The sequence below is a fragment of the Amblyomma mixtum genome, chromosome 8 (assembly GCF_055824585.1).
Source record: "Amblyomma mixtum isolate Tamu chromosome 8, ASM5582458v1, whole genome shotgun sequence".
Taxonomy (NCBI): Eukaryota; Metazoa; Arthropoda; class Arachnida; order Ixodida; family Ixodidae; genus Amblyomma; species Amblyomma mixtum.
In genome coordinates this window covers 1,528,729-1,545,528 of record NC_143019.1, presented here as the reverse complement: position 1 = coordinate 1,545,528, position 16,800 = coordinate 1,528,729, and the positions used below count along the sequence as shown (strand labels likewise).

General features: G+C 46.7%; 1 protein-coding gene across 1 annotated transcript in view; it reads right to left on the bottom strand.

The window, feature by feature from the left end:
- LOC149331130 (uncharacterized) overlaps positions 1 to 16,800 on the bottom strand; it is a 96,154-nt gene that overhangs the window by 28,788 nt on the left and 50,566 nt on the right. Inside the window, exons 2-5 of the mRNA XM_089555876.1 lie at positions 8,593 to 8,602; positions 5,975 to 6,081; positions 3,198 to 3,347; positions 470 to 508 (exon numbers count right to left, since the gene is read on the bottom strand). Coding sequence (XP_089412002.1) covers positions 470 to 508; positions 3,198 to 3,347; positions 5,975 to 6,081; positions 8,593 to 8,602 — 306 coding nt within the window. The remainder of the gene's footprint in view (positions 1 to 469; positions 509 to 3,197; positions 3,348 to 5,974; positions 6,082 to 8,592; positions 8,603 to 16,800) is intronic.

The following is a 16,800-nucleotide window of genomic DNA, read 5'->3' as shown; positions in this document are numbered from 1 at the left end:
AGCAGCGTAGGTAATAGGCCCAATATTGGAAATGAATCGTTTCACTGTGGTCCTTGGTAGGATCGGCCTTTGCCGATACGTTTCCAATAATGAGCCGATTATTGCGCTGCTTGAGATAGAATTTTTCACACCATTCGAGATATTGGCACGCAAGCAATTGAAGGCAAAATTTACCCCCAAAAAAACGGGTTCAGCGGGTTAACTCAAAACATGCTTACCGTACATATAAGTTTTCATTGTTTGACATGTTCGCCTCGGTTAAGAACCCAAGACCGAGCGAGTGCTTCAAAACCGTCTTCTCTCAAGAGAGCAAAGTAACCTGACAATGAGCATTACTTTGCTTGTAAAAGAAGACAAACATTTGTCAACTTTCTTTTTTCACTGGAGATTTTCCGCCGTTTGTTTCATGCACATCTGGTCGGTTCGGTACCACAATGGCGACGGCGCAGCGCTCTCAGCGAGTACTCACCAATCGTCTCGGTGGTAGCTTCTGTGGTTTCCGGGGCGCCTGCGACCAAGATGTGAGATGTTCACGCATGCCAGGATAACAATACAGAAAGAGATCACAAGCCAGCGAATTCGCGGGTGCATGAAAATGTTGCGGAATTAAAAGACTTGAGATTCAAGCAAAGAGGAGTCAATGCACGAATGCATCAAAACGAAGTCAAAGAAGCAAGCAAATACAAGCGGACGACTTTTGGAATCGAACATTGCGAACAAACAGAAGTTGCCCTGTCTGTACTGTTACATGACGGTGTTATAATAACAAAGTCGCAAAATTAGTTGAAACTTGACTTTTCATACGCTAGAAAATGTTTAAAAAGGAAGTGCAGCTATGGTAAGCCATGCCCTGGTAGTTTTCTCAAGCAAACTGACGTGATTCAAGACAGTTCTGCGGAGCGCATTTGTGAAGCTAGGCTTAGCCGCTACAAACTGGAAAGACTAATGATGGACCCAAAAACTGGCAGCACTAATGAGGGACCTTTTTTAGGTATGTACCTAACTAGTTTGAAAGAAGGGGAGGGAAAATTATCAATAACTGCACCTTCGCTCCAACCTGAGACTATTTTAAAATGGTTTCATGGCTTTGTGGGCTTTAACATCCCAAAGTGAGGCAGGCTATGAGGGACGCCATATGGAAGGGCTCCGGATTATTTCGACCACCTGGGGTTCTTTCACGTGCACTGACATCGCACAGTAAACGGGCCTTCTAAAATTTCGCCTCCCTCGAAATTCGACCTCCGCGGCCAGGACCGAACCCGCGTCTTTTGGGTTAGCAACCAAGCACCATTAGCGCTAATCCTCCGCCGTCACATTTTTTTTTTGGGGGGGGGGGTATGAAACGACATAGAGGCGTTCGTAGTTTATAGGCTCTCTATTAATGAATACTGCGCTCACCAAATTTCGCAATGGTGCTTACATTGCTTTAGAGTTGATAATTTAACTAAAGAGACGCGACGGCCGCAATCACTAAATGTACGTAAACTAGCCCGGGAAGGTTTTTTTTTTTTTCAAAAGAATCATTTCTGGTGAAAGGTATCGGATCCTGCGTGGAAAGCCAATCACACGGTCTGAAATTTGCAGACCATAACGATCCGTTGCTTCACCGCCTCACAGTTCCAATGGCCATGAAAAAATAACGATTCTATTCTAGTTCTGTTTAGGAGATTCCTTTCACAATTAGACTCATGTGAAGCTACGTTACATATCCTCCTCGTTTACAGCCCCATTATCAGCTAGTAAGGGCAATGTAAATAGAACAAACTGTTTCTGTGATCCCGTCCCACGTTGCTTCTAGTGTATCTGTATGCTGCGTGACGCATTCGCCGTAGCATACAGATTCGCCGCGTGCTATATAGGCGTTGGGAGACAGGAAGGTGTTTTGGAGAGGCAAGGAACCAGAGGAGGAATTCAGAAGAGTGCCGGCGCTAGATAGTTGTTTGTCCACGACGTTCTACAGGCTATTCATCTTGAATGCGATACCACTTGAGCTTCCACTCAGCAGATGAGCAGTAGTCTGTGCGGTCCCTTCATAGCAGCAGCTTCATAGCAACAGTGAAACTGTTTTTATGAAGAGCTACGGGTGCCACCCGCGTGGTTGGCAGTTGAATAATCTAGGTCACGTGAACTTTGGGACGTCCTCAACACCTGCCCACCGGACAGTCAGCAAACTGTCCACTCTTACAGCTGGCAGTTCAATTATAGTTAGCCGTGAGAGGTTAGTCGGGAATAGCAACGTGGGTCTCGCAAGCTAAACCGGTGGCAGCACCTGTCATCGCAGGGCAATGGTCCATTGCCTAACGACTGCACCATAGCGCTAATAGTGGTACGAGTGCTCTCAGCCATCTATGAATGCAAAGAAAGAAAGATAAACTACTCATATACGGGCGTTAACCAATTAACGGTATCGCATCATACCCTTACGGCGAAGCTTAAGTGTCCCCCCCCCCCCCCCCTCAGAGCAGGAAGACAAGCCCTCTTTTCGAAACGTTAGCAAGTATCCTGAGGCTCTCTCCTCCCTTCACATTTTATGTGCCAAGAAACGACCTGCCAGATTGCCTTCTACAATGTATCGTAGTTTTAGCGGACTACCACAAATTCAGCGCCCCCACCAATTTCGCCGCTCTTTGTCTGACATGTGCTTGACCTTGAAAGCCAAATCCCGACCGGAAACTGAAATGAAAGTGACCACATAATTCATAATTGGCGTAATTCACATTTGGCGTAACCAAGCTAAACCACCCATTTTTTCTTTGGCTTCTTGCGTTTTTTGTCGTCGAATTTTATGGAAAACCAGTCAGCCCATCACTGGTACCTTTCAGAATTTCATCTCATTTCATTCAGGCCCGGCTGCATGTAGTTCCGGTGATGCAAAAATATTAATTTTTTCTCTTTATTGGTAGGTTGCGCCTGATTCTCTGTGCGCAATTTTAAAGCTCTGAAGATAAACAGAAGTTATCAGCAGCTGCCACTGATAATTCAGTAGCTGCTACTGGGCCATAATCATCAATTTCCAAATAAATCTTCGTTGTTTGTTACGTTTTTTTCAATCTAGAGACCCCAACTAACGATGTTCTTGAAGCTGATAACCTCCATTTAAAACTCTTTGCTTAGGCAATACAAGGCTAAAACTTCAAGGCATCCTCTCGAGGAAAGGCCTCGAATGTATTCAACAACGGTGCGTTGTTTTCTCTTACTTGTAGGCTTGGGCTGATAGGAGGGAGGGTTGGATGGGCCACCACCAGATGGGCCGCCACCACCAGATGGGCCGCCACCACCAGATGGGCCGCCACCAGATCCGCCATCCCCAGATCCGCCAGATTCTCCCCCGTCGGTATCAGATGGATCTGAGAAAGAATAGAGGACGATGCGCAGGGCGACGTAGGCCTAAAGCGGATAATAACAGCCCTTGTTCCCATCACGCAAATCCGGCAGTGCACGCTTAAAACGGAGCTGCGTGCGGTCTGCTTAGGTCATCATGATGAATGTCACAAATATCACAGCTTATGAACTCACATACTAGAGATGAAAATGTAATTTCGCTGTGTCTGTGCTAGCAGGAGCGCCACCATATCAACAAGTACTTAAACATAGGATGCACAAGAGCATACAAGCCGTCAGTCTCTGCCCGTCAAACCGCACTGCTGTATTCTCTACGAAAAAAAAAAAGCATCCATACCACCAAAGTAAATAAAGAAGGATGAGGTTACAAAGAGAGAAGCTGTACAGGAGTCCTTCGGTTACAACATGAGCGCGAGAATTTCTAAATATCCACAAGAGTGGAAAAATGGTTACTGGTCTCCCATCAAACCCCGAAAATACTCGACAAAGCAATAGTAAGAATGAAATGTGCAATTTAAATCTGGGCTACATTACACCAATTTCAAATCGGAAAGGAATATTTATGCCACCGAGCCCTTTTCGCCCCCTTTATCGGTTTGCAGTGGCACCCCCTGCCTGTTATGCTGCCATATATCAATGTGTAAAACTTAATGGTTGCAAAGGGCCTAAAAATACACATCAAATTCGATTGTCCCTAAAGCCAGAAATGGCGATCTTAATTATTGTACGCTTTGTATGTTTGGCAGAAAGTGGCGTTTCTTTAATTTTTCCACCGGTTCGGGCGGCGAGTGCAGTCAGGCTCCTCTGTAATTGAGGGCACTCTTCTCATGACATCTCCACCAATGCTGTGAGTGGGAAATTATGGCGTCACAAACACTTTCAGCCACCTTGACCAAGTGATTGTGTGGTTTCTGCTTCCTTTTCTGTACAAAACGATCTAAATTTCTAGCATACTGGGCGCACATACTATTGATACACCTCTGTTATAGACTCTGTTAAAGAATACAATTTAATAAAATGTAATAAATAGTGAATTTTTGCTCATTAAACAGTGTCCTGTGCAATTTAGTTTAGCTGTTACGATGCAGTTGGGGTTTTGATTGTTTCGATGACTTTGGTGATTTGCCTCTCGTGGTAGCCATTGCATGATTTCCTTTGTAATGCCTTATCTGCGGAGAACTGGCAGTCAGAAAAATGACACCATGAGCCTTAAAACACTATTCCTAGAAAAAACACCATCAAGAGAAAGGATGGGCCAATCCCTTGTCCAGTCCGATTTTCTTGTACATGGTTTATGCGTGCACTGTCAAGATACGGTATGCTATACCAACTAGCCCAGCTGAGAACCTGGCTAAGCCACACGGCTTTGACTCACAAGCATCCTTCAAACCGTCTGTCATCTCTGCCTCCAGCATTTTGCGCTTTACTAATTTGTAGCTCTATTTAGTGACGATGGGGCATTCTCGATAGTTTGGCGTGCACCAATTGCTGACCAAACTATTAATGATGCATCATCGTCACCAGAAGTAGCTGCCAATTGAGATGCTAATGGAGTGCATATTGTCCTGTGCTTTCCTCTCTTCGTCCTGCGTCGTTTTGCGCGGTTGCAATATGCACTCCATTGTCAACCACCAACTAGCCCGCCTTCACTTGTTAAATTCAGATGCGAAATCAACGAAGCAGACACGCTAGAGGTTTTGGTGGTACCCTTGTCTCAAATCAGTGTAATTTAAATCAAATCAGTGTCTCAAATCAGTCTATTTCAGAAAGAGCTGGAATACCTGCGCTGTCAAGGATTATTTCATGTTTGAGCATGCCTGGTGTTAGGCCATTACGTGATTTCATATCCAGCTCTGCGTTTGGCAAATTCTTCCAAGTTTGCGCTCGTGTGCCTTCTTGTCTTTCTTCGCTGTACTCCTCTTCTGTGGCGCATGACGTTTGAACGCGATAACGTGGAAATCTCAGTTAAGGAGGAAATCTGGCGCCGGCGTTGACGGCGTCGGTGATGCGAGCGAAAAATCCCGGGCATGTCTCTAGAAGGTGGTCCCCAGAAAGCAACGTAGGCAACAGGTGGGCCGCCAGGGTCACGTGACCTTGAGGCGTCCTCACAACTTGCCCTCCGCAGAGCGACAAAACTGCTCGCTGTGGCAGAGAAATCAACGATTGGTCACTCGATAAGAGACACCTGGGTCGCGCAAAAAGGCCCGCGGCTGGGAGCACCTGCCCTCGCAGGGCAGTGGAGCATCGCTTAACCGCTGCCCCACTGCACCAGGAGACGGATGAGAATTTCCAGGGATCTATGAAAGTAGAGAATGACCTTCTGCAAATATGGGAGTTAACCCATTACGCTATCGCGTCATCCCAGTAAGGCGGAGCTTAAGTGCCCCTGCAATTTTTTTCTGATATCCTACCAGCAAGCCCCAAGAACCGGTTTATGGAGGTGTAATATCTTCGTTAATGAACCACAACCGGAACCAGATGCCATTAGGCGCATATTGTGCACAGCCCTGTGTAAGACGCAATTTAAAACGACACGCTACGGGGTACGAGTTTGGCGAAATGGTGTATTACGATTTCCGGAGAGAAATCACTGCCATGGAATGTAACAAGACTATGTAATTTCTTTCCTCACCGGCACTCGACTGGGCGAGGAAGTAGACGACGCCACCGATCCCAAGCAGCAGCAGCAGCGCCACCACTATCAACGGCGCGTTCGATTTTCCACCTTCGCCACCGCCTCTGAGGGACAAAGGAAAACATGAAGGAATCACACCAAGAAGCCATCACGCACATTCATTTGTAGTGGCTCCTTCGTGCGCTCTGCGCACTTTGTCTCGCAGTTTGCTCGTGCAAAAGCGGCTTGCCGGGAAATATACAACTAGCGCCATCTATTGGCTCCCAGTAGTGAACACAGCGTAACTTCGGATATCTTCGACTGAAGGTGTATGAAAATAAATATCAGTGAGATGCAGCGTGGATATGTTTTAGTTACAGCACGCACTTCCCACGCGCCGAAATCTCTTACTTGCAAAATGATGCCTGTGCCCGTTGAGCCTAGTTTTGACAACCGTAAAAGATCAAAAGGCTGTACCAAAGATTTAAAGTTTCTGCGGGAGTTTTCGACCTGCAGCACCTTGTGGCACTTTCTTGAAGTCTGCAAACTAAAAGCATCTGTGTACCTGTGTACCCCCCCCCCCCCCTCCCCTTTGCCAAAAGTAACCGAGCAGCAGGTTTTTGCTTCTCAAACTTATAACTTAGGCTTTACGGCACCCCCAAGGCCCCAACGGCGTCAGCACGTGAGGACAAGGGTTCACCTTACTTTACGCAGATTCAGAGCTTAAGGGCGGCTGTAGCTGCTTCTCTACGCGGCTAAGACAGGAACCATCGTTGCCCGGTTACATTTGGTAAAGGCTGTACATTTGTTTGGCATCAAGCATTGCGCTGTGGCTGGAGGCATTCAATGAAGAGCCGAACTGAGAGATCCCCTTGAGCAGATCGTGCCTGACTAGTCTCCGCCCTTAGAACACAGGCGATGGCCCGGCATATAGCACCAAAAGCGAACTGTACACACGTGCCATGCTTACATGAGCAAAAAGTGAGCATTTTGCCCCCTATTTTTCTGGCGCTAGCCTTAAGCTGACCTTCAATCCCATGAAGTAGGAAGACAGGACACGGCCGCAACAACGGGGCATCCTCAGGTTATATGTGGTATCTTCCCCCTTTGTAAAAAAAATTAACAAGAAAGCCGGCAGGCTTTTCAGGCAGTCAGTGACGCTCGCCCTTTAGGTAATTGCTTTGAACTGGCCGTAGATAATCATTATGCAGTCAAGGGATATTCAGTTGAAATATTCTAAGGGCCAATTCCACCGCCCCCTTTCGAACATATCAGGTATGAATGAAGCTGGTGTTCGCAAGCCTCTCGAGGGCTTAGATTTGCTTGACAGACTACTGTAGCCCCCTCCATATTTGCAAATAAAAAACCTGGAGGCCTGCATGGCAAAAAGAAATAAAAACCATTCTCTTTCAATCTCTGGGATATGTCTAAAAGCCAAGGCAAGCCGCTGTTCTACAGTTAGCAACGTCTGTCCGACAAGCTCAGATAGGTTGCGAATATCCAGGAGAGTTGGCGGTGTATTCAGTGCTGCCTTGTGAGTGGGCCTCTGGCTAACCGTTGCCAAGAAGCGGTTGCAGGTCTTAACTGGTCAGCATAGAGTGCGTGTGTGAATGGGACAATTGTAAAGGGGGCAAAAATTAAGGAAAAAATTATCAATCCTCATGAACAACTCATTGGTAAGATAGCCGTACCGACCAGCTGCGGCGCGGGGCTTTTCTATATCTCACAGCTCGGTGCCTCACGATGCCTTGTGGCTGGCCGAGCCAAGGCTGGGATCAGGGGAACTGGCCGCTGGATGTAATCAGCGAAAAAGACGTATCTATTAGTGGCAGCCGATAGCCAGCAAGCCCCGAAACTAGGGGACGTGCAAGCGGTAACTACCGACCAGCGGGTAGTAGGCGAGGCGAAAATTTCTCTGTACCAAACCCTATGTGCAAAAGGCGTCGACGTCCAATTCGGGAATGCATTAGTCTATGGTAACCAAACCTATTAATGTGCTTAGTGGTGCTATTATAAACAGGGAGCCATAGCTTACTAGGCGCAGGAGAGAATTGACGACGAAAACGGGCTGTTGGCATAGGGCACGTGGCCTCTGCGTTTCAAGAAGTCGGACACTATGCCTCGAGATCTAAACACCCGCTGGGTGAGCAAAAACCTCAGGCAATCACGGGAAGTCGCTGTTGGGAACCGCACATCTTACAAGACGCCTCGGGCTCTTGACCTTGTAATGGTATCCTGCATCAGAGTGTCCTACGCTCTTGCGAGAGTTTTGCGCTATAGAAGTGCGCATAGAGGCCGAGGGCCACTACAAAGTGCTAGGGGTCAAATTCTACGGAGGCCAAAAAGTGGCTCGTCTCTAGCCAAATCAAGTATAGAATCCCGTGCCGTCTCATATCCTAAATTAAATCTCATAACATATTACAATCATCACCATAACCTATTACAATCACTCTTCAACCCTCTGGCGCAGGAAAGTTACCAGCACGCACTGCGACATACTGTTTTGCGAATAAATTATCAGTAATGCAATTCCAGACATGTAGTGCGGGAAGAGATACTGTTTCTCTTCCCTAATTTTTGATTACCACAGCATAATTTCGGAGTGAGTCCTTTTCGAAATGAGCATGGATACTTACTCTCCGCCTCCTGCAAAAATTCAGAAAGAAGTTAAACATATCATTCATTCGCCATCGTCTTCTCGAATGCACACCAGAAACTCCAGGCCATCACCGTGGCCAACAACAGCAGCGTTATTACACTCAATGCAGGGCAAAGGCCCCTCCCACGTCTCAACGATCAATTCCGTTCTGTGCCACCTCCGGGCACCGTATCCCCAAAAACTTCTTAATCTCATGCGCCCACCTAACTTTCCCCTGCCCCCTGCTACGCTTGCCTTCTCTTCGAATCCACTCCGGTATCCTTAAAGATCATCAGTTATGTTGCCCTCGCATTAAAGGCCCTGTCCAATCCCATTTGCTCGTCTGGATATCGACTAAGATGTAATTAACTTAAGTTTGTTCCCTCACCCGCTCTGTTCTCTTCCTGTCTCCTAACGCTACACCTATCATTTTTCTTTGCATAGCTCGTTTCGTTGTCCTAACCATAAGCTAGCATTTGAAATGGTGACGTAATAGTCGATTAGAATGGCGATGGTCTTCAAGCTTCTCCGCAGCGCACAACGCCAAGTAGGGGCGCGTGATAACGTCATCGAAGGTATCGGTACATTTGCAACGCATAAACGCCTGCTTTCAAGGATAAAACGCCCACCACCGGAGGCAAACCCCCCCGACCGCTGTTTGGCAGCATCCAACGGCGAGGTGTGGCGAGGTGTGGCTGATGGCAATGGTAATTTGAAATCATACCTTCCCTGACATCATAACAAACTTCCCGCACACCTCCGATGCACTGAGCTGAAGCGCAAAATTCAATTGTCGATTACGTCACTATTTTGAATGCTAGTGCAAAAACACTTGACATGCTTTACCTACAGCTTATGTACACTTGAATACTTGAATATCGCGAAATTCTCAAAAACGTTGTGCAGTTGCCTTTCAACTATCTCATCCATGTTGCTGACATTGCGCTCTTTGTCTCTTAACGCATACATCATATTTTTTGCCCATGTCTACTTTCTTCTTCCCCACTTTTGGGCTATCTTCATTCCTTAGAGCATGTTAGCTTCTTTCCTTATTAAGCCCAAATATCGGTTACATTGCGTTTGTTTATTAACTTCGATAGCTCTGCTAGTTCTTTCACTGTGTCGGGTTCGAGGCTTTCATGCTTTAGCGTTTCTTTTGCCACCTGAGAGAGATTCCCGGTATTCTGTCGAACCATCCTGCCGCCTATTTCTACAGCGCACTCCGTAATGATAGCAGTAAGACTGTCGTTCGCTGCTAAAACATTAAGGATGTCATCCTTTGTTAAAGCCAAACATCGGTGGTTCAGTAACCTCCTGCATTCCTCTACCTTCCGTCTTGCAGCTAACTCGTTAATGGGCGTACACTTCATTAGTTTCTCCGGTTCCCTTTTCAAGTGCACCCTAACTCGAGACCTTACCGTACTGTGGTCGCTACATCGCACTTTTACGAACACCTCGACATCCTGCACAGTGCCAGGGTGAGCGCACAGTATCCAGCCTATTTCATTTTTAATCCCCATTAGGGCTTTTCCATGTGCACTTCCTGTTCTCTCGTTTGCAGAAGAAGGCATTCCCATCAGTAAATCATATCTCCCTGCAAAGTCTACAGATAACTGCACCCTAGTATTCCTAGAGCCTATGCCATAGTCGCCTATCACCTCGTCTCCAGCCAGCTTCTTACCTACCTTCGGATTGAAGTCGCCCGTCAGTACAGTGTACTGAGTTTCTGCTTTGTTCATTGCTGATTCGATGTCTTCATGGAAGCTTTCGACGATTTCTACATCAGGGCTAGATGTAGGCGCGTAGGTCTGCACTATCTTCGATTTTTGCCTCTCATTAAGCCTAATTACGATAACTGCCACCCTCACGTTAATATTACAGAATTCCACTATGTTGCCAGCCATATTCTGATTGATGAGGAATCCCATATCTAGTTCCTTTCTGTCCGTTAATCCATGATAGCGAGTACGTACCCGCTCTTTAGTACTGTATACGCCTCATCTGTCGTCTTAACCTCAATAAGCACTATTACATATTATTTAATACTGGCTAGTTGCTCGAAATGCACTGTTTGCTACCCTCAGTGGATAACATTCTAAAGTTCTGTTTCAGTTTAAAATGGCGGCAAGTCCGGACCTAGAGATTCTTAGCACTCTCCGCTGCGTCACAGGTCTGACCGTCACATTTGCCAAATGCTCCACAGCCGCTGGTGACTGAGGGCCGAGGGTTATTTGGTTTGTTCATAGGGGAGGTTGTGAGCCAGTACCACACCAGGGTGGCCAAATCCTGTTCTGATGAGCGAGTGTGTTGTCAGTTCTGGTCAACGATATCAGGCCGCAGAATGGCGGAAAAACAAAATACTACTTGGTATAAGAACCAAGTAGGTGGCAAATATATGTCATGTGGCCTGTGTACAGGACAGTTCAATATGAAAGGAAATATTGTTTGCACCCCGGAATGGATTCTTTCGTTAAGTGTCAGGTGAAGGTGACAGTGTTTCATGGGCGATATCACTCCTGGAGAAAACTACTTACAACAAAACTGAAAATTGCGCTTTCGACTCCTGCTTACTGATTCATAATTGTTTGATTACATCTTACATCCACAGTCTACGTTCAGTGACCCGGCGTCTGACGGAAAAAGAGCTTAAAAAAGCTAGCTGCAACTCTCCTGCCGTCCCACTTGATGAAGAAACCGATGGGTTCTCAAACGTCATCTTTTTTAATTTTTTTAGTCGGTGATCTTTCTAACTTAAATTTCTGTCCTAAACAGACAGGCCTGTGTCCAATGTTTTCTTTTGAACTACCTTACGCGTTAGCAGTACTTTGATCAGAAAGAAAGATGCTCACCAGTGGCGGTCGACACTTCTGAAAAAAGAAATGAATACACAGCAAAAATTACTCACTCTGCGCCTTCGCAGTCAACGAGATGAGCTCAAAGCCTTTGCTTTCAAAGGTCCTCCGAGGATATCGTGTAGCACTCCCTTATCAGAAGCAAATTTATACTGGCTTTATCTCCCACTTATCGTTGCTAGTTGCAGCTCATGGCGCAAATATTTAAAAGCAGCGAGCAACGCCAGCCACTGGCTTCGATATCAGAGGAGTGGCTTTGGAAAGGCATGCATTCATTTGGGCATAGTTCTGTCACAGTTCCCAACACGTTTTCTGTCGCGCAGGGTTGCGCAGTTTAATATGAGTCAGCGACCGTTGACGTTTCTGTCTGGATTCTAGATGAAACACATGCTCATTTGTGCTGAATAATGGCCAGTAATAGTAAAAATAATAAGTACACAGCACTGTTAGTGACGAGGAGGGGTTTAATAGCGGTTGGTCTATCATATCAATTCTGTCTAAAAATGAGTTGACCAATTTAAAATCCAAAGCCTTGATTTGTTCTTTGGCCAACAGAAAGTGTGACGCATATCTCATTTACAGGCTAGCTGTGATCACTGGTGGGGTTTTATATATGCAAGGAATCTTTGTTGATTTCCGGCCGGACAGGCATGATTCGACTTGCATTAAAATCGCTTGTTCTGTTTACTTAAGTGCTGATGCGTTTACGAGCAGGAACGCCCTGACGCTGTTATTGGCTTTCAAGATTGAGCCAAAGCTGTCTGCGCTGCGCTTACCGTCAGTGGGGAACTTTTATGTGAGCAAAAAACGATAACGTTCGCATCATGCGGCACTCTGCACTAAATCAGCGATGACTGCGGTGTTCTCGTATGTAACCATTGTATTTGTGTGTGGCGCTAGCGTACGTAGAAACGGAACCTCTGCCCTTCTCCCCTATATCCTACAGTGCCTTGCCGCACCGACGGCTACTGGCAAAGGAAAAGGAAACCCTCAGGATGCAGCAATAAGTGGTGATTTGAAAGCCTTTTCATAGAGAATGAAGGTGTGAAAGCTCGCTTCCGAATGACCTCTTGTAGCGCTTTTTTTATTGACGAGGGCCAGGCCGCGTATTCTCGAACTGCATCATGTGCAGCCAAAAGCTTTAAATCCTACTTATGGATCACGGTGAGTGAAGTGTTGCAGGAGCTAACCTTAAAGGGAAAATAAAGCCAAGAGTGCCTGTGAAATTGTATGCGTAGCCGCTAATTTCGAGCTTAAAAGAAGAAAATAATTGGGCAACCGTGTGACCAATTCGTAAAGAAATACACCAGAGAAGATTCATCAGAATGCTTACTGATCGACGTTACACGTCTTTAAGCGTTCCGATTGGCAACCTAAGAGATATTAAACGCAGCCAAAGATAGTTACGAGTCAAAATTGTAAAAAAAAAAATAAAAGTTGCACGAAATAACGTAGACTTGAACTGCCGTCATCCAAGCTCAAAACGTGGCTCCAGTTAACTACCCCAAAGGGTGGATGGCAGCCCTGAGGTTTTAATGTATTAACGTAACCAGTTTATATAATTATAATAACATTATTAAAATCATGCGTCTCTGCGCATGCGCCAAACCGCCGCAAGGAGCACGTCGTCCGTAGGGGAGACAGAGCCCCTCATCCCATTCCACTACTCTTCGCGATTCATCATCTGTTTTTCTCCTCCACCTCGACACTTCCTTCCCACACTACAGGCTTCCCAATGATTCCCCTCGCCCGAGATGTGCGCGGTGCCGCGCGCATCAGAGCACATCAGCTCTGCGGGCCACGACGCTGCTTCCGAGAGACTTCGCGCCAAGAGCTGACGCTCATACATTCGCATCGTGGGGTAGGTACAGGCTAAAACATCTCCACTTTGATTTCCCTTCAGTGGAAGAAATGCTCGTCACAACAATCGATTATTTTTGGAGGTTCGTTTCATAGCACAATAATAATTCCAAATGGACGATGCCGAGAGTACTTGCCGGACATCTGCGACATCGACGATGCATCCGCTAAAGGAGAGAAAGACAAGATAGAGGTATTAGTGTCACAGATTCGCTTCGGACATGATCATACATTGTATTGCAGCTAAGAGCAAAGTGTGGTTCCATTGATTATAAGCAAACGCACTGTTTAGTCAAGCAAGCAACGTTTCTACTGTTATGAGGAGCAAAAATTTTCTACTCCGCCGCTATGCGGCGTTATCTATCGGTAGAGGACCCGTTTCAGCACTGTACACAAGGACGGTTCCAATCACCGTAGTCTTGCAGCCTGAGGTGTACAATTTCAATAGCAGCTCAAGATTACTGTACGCAAAAAGCCGCCTTCTTTCGCCCACTGCGTTCTTGCGAACGGGAAGGTTATTACATAGTGCCGCATATCCTTTCATGAAAGCCGCGGGCTTCAGCACCACGATGCCCCAGCAATTCCAAAAGAATGGAAGACGATGATGTACTTGCCTCTAAGCATGGTGTCATTGCGTGTTTCATGCAATAACGCAATTCCCGACCCAAAAGCAAGCACATCAGACGATCATGCCTGAATTCACTTTAAAAAGTGGCGAAATAATGCGTCTTCAAATGGGAGTTCATTAGTTGTCCCAAGAATAAATTTTCATCCACTTATCACGCTGTATAGAACACTTCATCGAAGTTTCGGTTCCCATTCAGTTGAAGGCTGGAGGCACACCTTCGCAGAAGCACAACAGAACTTTTGATTTCAGGCGACATCAGCGACGGTGCTCTTTCCTCGTGGATGCCCTAGCCTCAGCAGGCCGCCATCATACTCCTTGCATTTTTCCGAGCTAAAAAAAACATCTAGAGGGAGCGCAATCCCTGCGCCACGCCTGAGCATTACCCGGCTCTAGTAACCAACAAACCTCGAGGCGAAGCAGAGCGATGAGCTTTAAGAGGAGTTCTGATTGGTTTATGGGGGGTTTAACGTCCCAAACCGACTCAGGCTATGAGGGACGCCGTATTGAAGGGCTCCGGAAATTTCGACCACCTCATTTTCCTTAACGTGCACTGACAACGCACAGTACACAGTCCTCTAGAATTTCGCCTTGACCCGCCGCGGTGGCTCAGTGGTTAAGGTGCTCGTCTACCGAGCCGGAGTACACGGGTTCGAACCCGACCTCGGCGGCCGCGTTTTGATGGAGGCGAAACGCGAAAGGCGCCCGTGTGCTGTGCCATGTCAGTGCACGTTAAAGATTCCCAGGTGGTCGAAATTATTCTGGAGGCCTCCTCTACAGCACCTCTTTCTCTCTTTCTTCTTTCTTTTCCACCTTTCTTCCTTCCCTCACAGAGCAGTTCAGGTGTCCACCGGGATGTGTGAGACAGATACTGCGCCATTTAATTCCCTCAAAAACCAATTTACCTCCATCGAAGTTCGTCCGCCGCGGCCGGGTTCGATCCCGGCTGCGGCGGACGAACTTCGATGGAGGTAAATTGGTTTTTGAGGGAATTAAATGGCGCAGTATCTGTCTCACATGCTATGTTAATGCTATGTCTTGCAGAGAAGTTTATTAGATCAAATATAGAGAGAAAGGAGGATAGAAAGCTAGAGGCAAGTAATGAAGGCTAGAAATAAAGCTTCATAGACAGAAACCTAATTAGCTAAAGGCAATGAAATAAGGGTGAAGAGAACGATAGAAACTGAGATAGAAAAATAAATAGAAATAAATAAAGTATGAATGAAAGATAAAAATTAGAGGACGCTTAAGCTTCGCCTTTAGGAGTGGAACGCGGAAACGCGTTGCAGCGCAGCGACGGAACGCCATCGGCCGTTCGGCGCAATACCTTGCCCGTTGGAAACACCTTTGAACGCAAAGTATTTTTCAGGAAAGGAAATGGCGCAGTAATTGTCTCACACTCGGTGAACACCCGATCCTCAGAGTAAGGGAAAGGAAGAGGATGGGAGTGAAAGAATAAACAGAGAAAAAGGTGCCGTAATGAAGGAAATGGAAACTGGATTTGTTACCCGCCGCGGTGGCAGAGTGGTAAGGCGCTCGTCTACCGAGCCGAATGGATGGATGAAAACAACTTTATTACATCACACACACAAAAAATCTTCCAGGGTGATCCCCTACTGGTCCAGGAGTCCACAGGCTTCTGCTTCACGTAAAGCCCGATCCACCAGTGCTTTCACCCCACCTTTCCTCCTGATTGTACCGAGCCGGAGTACACGGGTTCAAACCCGGCCGTGGCGGCCGCGTTTCCATGGAGGCGAAACGCAAGAGGCGCCCGTGTGCTGTGCGATGTCAGTGCACGTTAAAGATCACCAGGTGGTCTAAATTATTCCGGAGACCTCCACTACGGCACCTCTTTCTCTCTTTCCTCTTTCACTCCCACCTTCCTTCCTTCCCTTACGGCGCGCTTCAGGTGTCCGCCGAGATATGCGTGACAGATACTGCGCCATTTCCCTTCCTCAAAAACCAATTTACCAATTTTTTACTGCATTTGAGGAAAGTAAAGGACGCCCTAGCTTTCTCGCATATCTCGGTGGACGCCCGCAGTTCCTGATTATAGGTCGCCGGTTCCAATTCCTGGCGCAAGCTAGGCTCTAACTGAATTAGTAAGTTTATGCTGCACGAAAGGCTGAATCATATGACACCATCCGGAACATGCTGGGGCAAGTGGTTGGTATGACAGGACTTTCTCCGACACGTCGTGCCGAAAACTACAACTACTACTAAAATTCAGGGGGGCACTTTTTTGACCTAAAGTGTGGTCACTGATGTGTGGTTAAGATGTTAAGCTTCGCCTCTGAGACTGAAGCGCGACAGCGTCTTGCAGCGCTGCCAGGGAGTCCACAGAACGCCATCGCGCGTTTGGTTCTACGCCTTGCTCGTCGGTAAATTGGTTTTAAGGCGGAAGCCTTTAATGCCTCATCGTTGTAAGCAGAAGTTGTCGACAGAAATGTCACGCTTTTCAATTGGTCGAAATGGTCGGGACGTCACAATACGCGAATTCCAAACGGGGCCAATTGTACTTCGGCTAATAACCATGCAACCAATTAAAGGGATGGTATAGCGATGCTCCAAGTAAATGGGTCTGAGTTTAGTTAACCAATTAGCCTAATTAACATTTCTAGTCAGACCAGCCGACGACGTCGGCGGCTTTTAAGGCGGAAGCCTTTAATTCCTCATCGTTGTAAGCAGGAGCTGTCGACAGAAATGTCCCGCTTTTCAATTGGTCGAAACGGTCGTGACGTCATAGTGCGCGAATTTCAAACAGGCCCAATTGTAGTTTGGCTACTAACCATGGAACCAATTAAAGGGATCGTATAGTGATGCTCCAAGTAAGTTAAACTGAGTTTAGTTAGTAGTCTAATTATAACCT